An 11,114-nucleotide genomic window follows, 5' to 3' on the forward strand; every position below is an offset into this window, starting at 1 on the left:
ATAATATATTTAACAAGTGAGTTATTGATTCATTGGGCTAATTTTAACTGCTTTATATACTGTTTAGTAGTTTCTAGTGGTGTAAGAAATACTCAGATCCTTTGCTTAAAGCTATAGTGCGTAGTTTCTGCCGCCCCCATGAGGAATTCTAAGTAACCACAACAAAACTGTCAGTGCGTCCACATGATACAAGCCTTCTGTGACCGCGCACCCCCCACCACCCCACCCGCATCCTCCAGTCAGTTGCTGGTAGCCAAGGAGGACACAGAGGATTAAAAAAACATGATGGACTCTTCTGAAGAGGTCATTATCTTCACTCGAGTTTCTGCGCGGGAAAGTCACCGGATGCCACAATCTTCTGAACATAGCCATACTGAGAAATACAGAGAGAGTTGTGTGGAGTTGATAGTGTTAATTAGCTTTTTAGCAACTCATTTGGCAATGGCTTGAATGTAACGGACGTTCATTAATATAAAAAAGTTACGCACTAAAGCTTAAAGTAAAAGCAGCAATACAACTATGGAAAAATTCTCCATTACACGTAAAAGTAACACATTCAAAAGTTTACTAAAGAAAAAAATACACAAGTATATAGTGTATATTAGACAAATTGCTGCATTTTGTAGCAATGCTTTGAAGCATTTGAATCTTTATCAATGTTCTCTGCCTGTCTGTAAACACATCTATGTTTTTTTGGTGGTTAATATTCAAGTTTCAGTGTTAATGTTGGGTGTTGGTGTGATTTCACAGTAACAAAATGACTCATTTTGTTCTTTTGGCATTCACAGAAAGGGTGCTCTGTGTCTTGTGCCGTCTCCTCCCAGTTGCGTATTCGCATCACATTTTCTTTTACCTTGATTTAAGGTCACAACTTCACCAGAATCTTTTAATTTGAACTTCCCATAACACTCACAGACACTCACCCTTCACTCATTATTGGACATCCATGCCCATCAAAGTTTTTGAAAACTCACAGAAACCACATTATATTTCACATTATGTTTCCCTCTCCTCCGCCAATCATCCATCCATCTGTGGTAGTTCTAGCTAAAGCCTGTCCCAGTATGTGTTCTCTGGCTCCCAGTTAACCCCTGCCCTCATTCCCTTCCTGCCCCCACCACCGGAGGCCTTCTCTGCAGGGCTCTGTCTGATATGTTTGATATATTAGGTTGTTATTCAGTCCCAACTATATATCAAACATATTCCTACAGTGTCCCGCTCTGTCTACAGACACTGTGTGTGTGTGTGTGTGTGTGTGTGTGTGTGTGTGTGTGTGTTTTAAACAGGCAGACTTAAATATGATTGGATGTGTAATACTGAGTCTTGTTTCTTCTTCGGTTGCATCTAGCTCCCTATCAGTTGTTTAAAAATCTGGCTGTGTGAAGCTTTTGGAAGTCATCTTTTGTTTCTCTTAGTCATCCCGTGTGTCAGTATTGATGGGTAAATCATTAATCATATGTAACTTTTATCATCCCAAAGTAAAAAGTTTATAGCATATAGTTCTAGTAGCACTAGATTGAGTTGACCAGAGTAACATTTAGGAGCGATGATTTGACGTGACATTCCACTTTGAATCCGAGTGGTACTGAAAGTAACAAACAATCTCGTGAAGGATCCTGTCTGACTGATTGGTCTCCTTCCCCCTCAGCAAGCTGATGAGACGCTGAACTTCGAGGAGCAGATCCTAGAGGCAGCCAAGTCCATCGCTGCAGCCACCAGCGCTTTGGTCAAATCAGCCTCGGCTGCCCAGAGAGAGCTGGTGGCTCAGGGCAAAGTGGGCCTCATCCCTGCCAACGCTGTGGACGACGGACAGTGGTCCCAGGGGCTCATCTCTGCTGTAAGTGTGTAGTGAAGGGCCATTTCACGCGCTTTATAATCTGAGGCACAATTTTGCCAACAACATTTTCTTTCTCTGCCTTTCTCTTCCAGGCACGTATGGTAGCAGCAGCGACCAGCAACCTGTGTGAGGCAGCCAACGCCTCGGTGCAAGGCCATGCGAGCGAGGAGAAGCTCATCTCTTCAGCCAAACAGGTGGCGGCCTCCACCGCCCAGCTGTTGGTGGCCTGTAAGGTGAAGGCTGACCAGGACTCTGAGGCCATGAGGAGACTACAGGTACTGGACAGATTAATTCTCATAACATGGAGCAGATTTAGTGTTCTTGTTTGTTGTCTCTTCTTTTTTTTTATGCTGCTGTTAGCTGTTCTCAACTGATCTCTTTTTTAAATAGATTGCTGGGAATGCAGTAAAGAAGGCGTCAGACAATTTGGTGCGGGCCGCTCAGAAGGCAGCGTTTGACAAAGCAGATGAAGACAACGTGGTGGTCAAGACCAAGTTTGTGGGTGGAATAGCACAGGTAAGAACGTCAAGCAGCATCAAATAACATAAGAAGCTCTTGTTGCTTAAACAGGAAATCTTTCCAACTTTTTTCAGTTACTGCTGGTGTATTATCAGCATTATCTTTACCATCTACTACAGCTTGTACATGTTGACCATTCTTTGTAATACCAGGGCTGAGGAATTAAAATATTTTCTGTCTGTCTAGATCATTGCAGCCCAGGAGGAGATGCTGAGAAAGGAGAGAGAGCTGGAAGAAGCCAGGAAGAAACTGGCTCAGATCAGGCAGCAGCAGTACAAGTTCCTGCCCAGTGAACTACGAGAGGACAACAACTAAATATTCAAACTCACATCTGCATACGCTTGAAGCAGTGTGAAGAGCACATCTGGGTTTGTGTCCCTTACTGGCACACTTGAACAGGTATGTGGCCAGCAGCGACTTCAGATGTGTTGTGACTGATCTAACAAACCAGAAATTCCCAAGTCTGCAGTGAGTCCAATTCACATGGAAATATCTCAGTCATCTACTCGCAAGTTTGAAATACTACTGTATGGAACTGACTACTTTCCCAAAAAACTAACATAAAGATTGTGGTGATTCGACGGAAGAACTGCTTTTTTGTCCTCATATATAGCATAACTTCTTTGACTGATCCAATCTAATCCAGAATGTGACATGCCGGGACAAACCGCACAGCTAACATGCTCTCATGTTTGCCCATAAGCTACAGTTTCTTTTTCTTGTCTTTTTATTTTTATTTTTTTTTACAAATTGCAGCTCTATTTCATAAACTTCTAAGATGAAGAATTGATTGTATTGCCGTTCATGTGATATAGCCGTTTAACTGCAGCGTAACCCGGACAGCAAAAAGATTTCAGCTCGGTACTCTGATATTGTATGAATGTTGGCCTTCATGCTCCAATTTGGCACCTTAATATCTGTTTAAATCATGTGGTGTGTCTTGACTTAAATTCATTGGTCATTAACCCAAAGGAAGGTAAGATGCATATTGGTGTTTATTGGACCATACTGTAAAATTAAATAATGGACCGTTGTTTTTGGGAATCTTCTAGTGATATAAGCATCTTTGCTTTCTTTCTGGTCATTTCTTTTATGTGGATATTGATGGGCTCCACACGCAAAATGTACAACAAATTCTACATGTTTGTCTAAGCTCTTGAATATAGGCGTCATCATGTGCAGCCGCTCAGACTCAAGTAGAATGTTTTACATTACGTTACCATGTGAATGCTTTTCTACACAGGACAACATATTACCATAGAAGGAATATTTATTACTCCCGAGTATTTTTTAGCAGAGATGGGTCAGGAATGGTCTCACTTATTTACCACTAGTAGAGCTTGTGGTCAGATATGTTCCCCAACCCTTTAAACGTTTTTGTATTCCTTCTTTACACCTACAGTAAATACAGTATAAACAGAATTTGATCATGATGCAATAACATGGATGGTGCTTTAGAGGGCAGTATTGGTTTCCCTCACACCATGCAAACAAAGTAATAATATAGGAGATGATATTGTATAATTGAGTGCTTATTTTACTTTCAAGTATAGAATATGTGGTTAGAGTAACCAGGCAGGTTGATTAGCTACAACAACATGCACATTTAGAATAACTGTAAATACCTCAGACGTCTCAATTGAATGCCGTGCAGTGCCGCTTCTGTGCTTTGCCTAATGGTTACCAGCCCCTGTAGATTTATGTTGGCCCTTTCCTTGGCAATTTTCTATCCAGCGGTTAGTGATTTATATTCATTTTCCAGCAATAATCAATCACTGCCAGCGATTGATGATTTGAGTCCATTCACCTCCAATTCTGTAAATTCAGAAAGCAGCAAAATTCTAAATCTGAAAATAACTTCACAATAAGCTAATTGCAACAAATGAAACTTGTAAGAATTGATGTGAAAGTAAGAGGAAAGTGAAGTGACTGCAACACTAATCACTGCAGTTCATCGCTTCTTCTTTTTTGTCCAGCAGTCCCTGAGTTTAAGGGTGCTCTGTGCGACTGTACCGAATATACTACTTGCTGCAATAGAAGAACCTTTTGTTTACCAAGTTTGATTGTAGTGTGATTGGTTCCCTTGTCTTACTTTATGGGCTGTGTTTCAATATTAAACTACAGTATATCGTGAGATTAGGTCCTGCTGTGATAATGCATGGCTTTGTGCTTCAGATGCATCTTTTTAATTATACAGCGACAGAGTTAAACTTTTAAGGATGCACGTAGTGATTCTGACCTCCACGTGCAACACAGTATACCATAGCAAATGGCTCATGACACACGGTCACATTTCAACATGACTTGTTTGTTTTTTTTAACAGTTGGATCTGAATTCAGAAGGTTTTTTCTGGCATTGTATTGTGTGGGAGGGGAAGGACTCATTAGTCAAGTCTGTAGTATTATTATTAGTGCCTTAGTCCGTAGCCCATACAGTGTCTCGTCTGCTTGAGTGACAGCTTCACCTCATTGGTCAGCAGAAGGTACTAGACGAGCAATTGTTTGGGAATGTGGGTTCATGTCCGTGGGGGTTTTCTAACATTTGTTGTCCCACTTCTTAACGTACTGTTACTCGAAGTGCTGAACCAACTGTATCCCCTCTCTCTTTTACTCTCTCTGCCACATGTAAGGCCTTTTGGGTATGACAGAGGAACTGTTTGCCAGTCAGAAAAATGTGTTGCTGTTTAAAATGTACCATCAACATATATGAACACATTTTTGTACTGCATTCCATGGGCATGTACCACAGTGCTTCTAAACTACGACAGACTGGAGGATTTGGTCTGCCAACTGCTTTATTGTATCTTATGAAGTTACTGAAATGTTATGAATTGGCTTTTTCTTGTGCTTTTAAGCCTCTAAATGTGATAAGAACATTTCAATATATCTGTCAGCCATCAATATGTAGTTACACATTTCAATGATGTGGAGTAATTGAAGTGTTCTGTATGTTTTTTCTCCCTTAACAGACTTAAAATGATGTAGTTACTACAATAAAGATGTGATAACATACAATATAAAAGATATTTATCTGGCCTCAATAAAACTATTTTTTTGTATTCTCTGAAAATAAAGCATTTCAATGTAACTTTGCATGTCAATTTTCCTTTTGTGGTTATTTCTTTTGTGAAGCAAAGACAGTAATGTGTGTGCATTTTACACTGAGTATGATTAACACATCTGCTCACCGTATGTCACTTTTTTGGTTTATGAACACACATTTGTTTTCAAATTTGAGACTTGCATTATAGGTTTCTACCAAGTGTAACAGGTGTTTGGCAATTAACATCCGGTACCCTCTTCTTTGTCATCTTCCAGTTTGAGGTCATCTTCCGCTCTCAATCTTATGAACATACATTTTAACTTGGAAATATCTTTAGTCTGCTCAATTATGGAAATTTTTTAACGAATGCACCTTTTATACTGTATATCATTATAACATAACCTGAACCACATTCTTCACAAGCTCAAATGTCTGTAAGCACATTCAGGCTGTAGGACACTGCTGGGGTCATGTCCTCAGGTTTCCCTTTTTGGGTTTTTGGCAACCTGGGGGAAGTTTACTTAAAGTGCTCATATTATGCTTGTTGGTGTTTTCCCTTTCCTTTATTGTGTTGTATATCTTTTTTTGTGCATGTAATAGACTTCCAAAGTGAAAAAGTCCACCCCAAAGGCTCTTTCCATCTCCAACAGAAAACACGGTTCACCAACTGCTCCAAACCGCTCTATTATAGTCCAGCCTTTACTTCCATGACAAACGTGCGTCACTTTGTAACACACGTTATAATGCTCGCCTAGCTGCTAGCGTGGCACGCCCTAATACTCTGCTTCTGATAAGCTAGCAGTGCTTACCTAGGTACTGCGCATGTGCGACTCCCAACAAAGATGGAGTAGAAGTAGCTAGAACTATGTAGCTAAAACAGAGAGCTCAACTATCAACAGTCTACTTCACCCTCCTGATGCCGCTAAACCCTCAGATGCACCTGACCTCTGCTCCAGGTTCCTGGATTTCTTCCAGCAGAAAGTGGACACTATCCACCGGCAGCTCCAGTCTCCTGGGCTCTCCCCCTGCCCCACACTGCCCCAACAGGATTCTCACCACTCAGCTGCCCGCTCACCTCAGTGCTGCTTATCCGCCTTCTCTCCACTGGAGGCTGACCAAGTAAAAAAACTGGTCACCTCTGCCAAGACTTCAACCAGCAGTCTTGACCCAATGCCCACCACCCTGGTCAAGGCCTGTCTTCCCATCCTCTGCCATCCAGTGGAAAACATCATAAATGCATCTCATCTTGCCTCTGGTGTGGTACCATCCAGCTTTAAAATGGCGGCAGTCATCCCCACTCTCAAAAAGCCAGGCTTAGACCCAGACGACCCCAACAACTATCGTCCAATTTCCAACCTCCCTTTCCTCAGCAAAATCCTGGAAAGAGCAGTGGCTGCCCAGCTTCAACATCACATGTCCCACCATGAGCTCTTTGAACCCTTCCAATCTGGTTTCAGAACCCACCATAGCACTGAGACCGCCCTCATCAAAATCACTAATGACCTCCTGCTTGCTGCCGACAATGACCTCATCACCATCCTCATCCTCCTTGACCTCTCTGCAGCTTTTGATACAGTTTCCCATACCATCCTTCTCCACCGCCTCTCTGAGCTCATCAGCCTCAGTGGCACAGCACTGTCCTGGTTCCGGTCCTACCTCACTGACAGGAAACAATTCATCACCCTAAATGGCTCCAACTCTGATCCAGCACCCGCCAACCATGGAGTGCCCCAGGGCTCTGTGCTTGGTCCTCTGTTGTTCACCATCTACATGCTACCCCTTGGTCATATTATCTGTAAACATGGACTCAACTTCAACTGCAATGCTGATGACACTCAACTTTATATCAGCACAAACCCCAGCTCCCACCCACAGAACTTGTCAACTGCCTGCAGGAACTCAAGTCATGGATGACCACAAACCTACTCAAACTCAACAGTAATAAGACAGAACTCATGGTGGTGGCCCCTGCACCACTGCTCAGGAAAATTGGAGACCTGGCCCTGGTTGTGGATGGCTGCTCCATTTCCCCATCTCCTGAGGTGCGCAACCTGGGCGTCATCCTGGACTCCACTCTCTCCTTCCGCTCCCACATCAAAAACATCACTAAGTCCGCCTTGTACCACCTCAAACATTTCAAGACTCCGGCCTTCACTCACACATTCAGTAACTGAGACACTCATCCATGCCTTCATCACCTCCCGTCTGGACTACTGCAATGGTATCCTGTCTGGACTGCCCACCAAGACCCTTAGCAGACTCCAGTATGTCCAGAACTCTGTTGCCAGGGTTCTAAACCACACCAAGCCCTGGCAGCATATCACTCCCATCCTCCAACAGCTCCACTGGTTGCCAGTCAAGTCACGCATCACCTACAAGATCCTCCTGCTCACCTAAAAATCTCTTCATGGACTCACCACAATACCTCACAGATCTCCTCCACCCCTACACTCAGTCACGTTCCCTGCAGTCCTCTGACAAGGACCTGCTGGATACCTGCCGCACCAGTTTGCAGACTTTTGGGGACAGGGCTTTCTCTGCCAATGCTCCCACACTCTGTAATAGTCTACCACTCCACATCCGCTCTGCCCCATCCCTGCCCATGTTCAAAAAGCACCTCAAAACATTTCTTTTCATTAAGTCCTTTGACCCCCTAATTTTTTTGAAAATTAAACCATGTAAACCTATTCTGATATAACCTCTAAATACATGTATGAACCTGAAAGTGAGCATAATATGAGCACTTTAAGTAAACTGATTTTTATTTTTAATAGTTTTACCTCTTTGACTAAATATTAATTTGCCCAATAAAATACAGTCTCTATAGAGTAAGAAAAAAAATTAAATCAGAAAATAGAATTCATAAACAGAACTAAAAATCAACATTCAATACCAACTTTTGACACTTGACAGTTTTCAGTCCTTGATGCCACAACACATTTTGGTTGGTATTCAAAATGTAATGAGTTTCAATACCCAGACCTACAAGAACTCCATTCTCCACCAGAATTCTTTTTCTGTCAGTTTGGAGACAGATTTGAAATGGCATTTAGACCTGTATGTTGGGAAATATAATTTACAGCAAGTAAAATGTTAACAGCTTGCTGAATAAATAAAATATGACTCTCCATGTGTGTCGGTTACATCCTCTCTCAGCAACAGTACTGACAGGATGCAGAACCACAACAAGTTCTCTAGTCCCTCTCTAGGATAACCAAGAGACGAGCGCTGGCAAGAGAACAAGGGCTCTTTAAGTATCAGTTTAGTGTTGGGACAAGATGGTATTTCTGAGTCAGCACTAAACCTGAAGCTATATTGAGTCCATGCTAAGAAGTGAGAGCCATGCTAAATTTGTCTGGCACTAAAATGTCAATTACTGTGGCACAGCTGCTCCCAACACTGCTTTTAAACCTTGAATCCTTTTTCTGCCATTTTCTCTTAAAGTTAGTTCTTTAGGCTACTACTGCTCACGCTTTTTCTTATAACAAAAAATTGAAATCTCAGACACTGTGAGACTTTTCATTTCCAGTTACTACTGGATCTGATTTTTAACAAGAGGCCCTGTTACACTGACTTGGCTGAGGAAGAGACAGCAAAACCCTCGCTAAAAGAACGAGGGCATTACATTTAATGCGGACAAGCAGCTGATAGAAGACAGCTCATCCATTATTTTTATGCCCTAAATCTAATTAGAATAAAAGTCAGAAAGCGGGTAAGGTTACTGATGACTGCTGCTTGCTATCTTGCAGGGTTGTAGGCTTCATCCACTAAAGACCGTTGTATTGAATTGCCTGCCCTGACTTGAAGGCGCCAGAGGCAAAAACAGTACCTTCTTACCACTGTGACCCGCAGTCGCTGCTTCATTTTTCACATTTTCATTTCAATAAAATGGCCACTGTCACATCAGGTTGTTGACTGTGTTACTCCACTAAAGGAAAATGGCACACTAAACACACTCATCACACTGATATTTTCACATGACCTCACATATGAGCCCTGCACACCTAAACCACTGTGATGAGCTTGATGAAGTTGAATCACAGCAAGAGATAAAGTTTGACACTGAAGGATTGGGTGGAACACCAACATTGTTCCTCCTCGATACTTTAAATTATTGAGGAGGAACTGAGAAATTCCAGTCTAGACAATGAAATCATCACAGTACCACTTTTGTCTGGGAGCTGCTCACCCAGCTGTCTCAACACATCTATGATGAAGCATTCAACCATGAACCAGCTCTGGCCTTCATTTGTTGTCTGACACTGCAGTATCAAGGATCGACTCAACTGTGCTGTCACTATTTGGTCTGCAAACTGTTAAATTCCTTTAAAAAATACGACATGAGTTATAGTCACTCACTTACAGAAGGGATCACAATATGCTAAACTACACCACAGAAACAAAGACTGTGTTTAGATTTATGAGTTCTTCACAACAATAAATCAGTAATGCATACACAGCCATCAACAGACAATGGTCACTTAATGAAAATCAAATTTCAAAGGTCTATAAACTTTATAGGTGGCTTTTTAAAAGGCTGTGACATCATTATTACAGGGTCACATATACTTTCTTGCATGATGGGAATTCTGGGAATGCTGAGCATATCTTTGACTCACAGTGAAACTTTTTCCTGGTGAACAGACCAATTAAAAGAAATATACCAGTGATTTCCACTGAGCAATACTCAAGAAATAATGGCTAGGACATGCAACAACAAGAAATGTAGTTTATGACTGGTTTAGCCAATTTAGCCATTTACTCAAGTCTGGGAAAAGGGAGTAGTTTTAAACAGACTTTAGATTGTGGACAGACAAGTTCTCCTGGCTTTAGTGTGAATAAAACAATGTGATAAAAAGCTCCAAAGAAGCTGTGAAGATGAACACTTGGTTTTTGCTGCAGGCAAAAAAACTGAAGCATGTTGTCCATGTATAATGGCCCTCGGAGGAGAATATAAAAATCACACGTACTGTATACTGTACTGTACTATACTGTAGTGATCTATGAAGACTGTCTGCACTATAGAGAATAGTACCAAGTTTGTTGTAGAATTATTTACAGAACCCTCCCCTATATCAAAATCCTAAACCTTAATCTGAGTAAATTATTAATTGTTGGACAGGTACAACGTGTCGATGTTCGTCTATCCAGGGGGCTAGGGTGACGTGGATTGTGCCACGAGCCTCTCTGATCTCTGTATATGACTGGCATGCCTGGCTGGCTGCTTAACAGTCCACAAAACACATGATGGGATGACAGCACAGTGACAGCTGACTGCGTTAAAACATAGGAAGGATTTCAGGCCGGACTACCAAAGAGATCAAATATTGGAGTAAAAACACAGAATAAAAGGGACAAACAGTTTTATGTAAAAAAAATAGACTTTAGAGAAAATAATCTTAAAAGTCTAAATGTGGCAACAAGCACTTTAAGAGCAATTTGTGGAATCTTCCACAATGATTTCTTAATCAGTTGTTCTAACCAAGAAGCATTTATTATTGGGTCAAGATTTGTCCAGTTCTATGTATGATTGCTCAAAACTTAGGAAATAAAGAAATAACGACATGTTTTTGGTATAGGCTGCTTGTTGTTTTTTTAGTTTCGCTCACCCATTTTGAATGTTATCACTCCATTGAATGGGTGTTATGAGCCTTTCACAAAGAAACCATGATGGTAAATGATCCGATTTGAAAAAAAAAAGCTAATGCCCCTTTT

At 41.5% G+C, this 11,114-nt stretch overlaps 1 protein-coding gene across 1 annotated transcript in view; it reads left to right on the top strand.

Moving 5' to 3' along the window:
• tln2a (talin 2a) overlaps positions 1-2,731 on the top strand; it is a 93,060-nt gene extending 90,329 nt beyond the window's left edge. The window contains exons 55-58 of the mRNA XM_078251936.1: positions 1,649-1,837; positions 1,930-2,112; positions 2,228-2,353; positions 2,543-2,731. Coding sequence (XP_078108062.1) covers positions 1,649-1,837; positions 1,930-2,112; positions 2,228-2,353; positions 2,543-2,671 — 627 coding nt within the window. The 3' untranslated portion in view covers positions 2,672-2,731. The remainder of the gene's footprint in view (positions 1-1,648; positions 1,838-1,929; positions 2,113-2,227; positions 2,354-2,542) is intronic.
• The last annotated feature ends 8,383 nt before the right edge of the window (positions 2,732-11,114 follow it).

This window comes from Sander vitreus, chromosome 1 (assembly GCF_031162955.1).
Source record: "Sander vitreus isolate 19-12246 chromosome 1, sanVit1, whole genome shotgun sequence".
Classification (NCBI taxonomy): domain Eukaryota; kingdom Metazoa; phylum Chordata; class Actinopteri; order Perciformes; family Percidae; genus Sander; species Sander vitreus.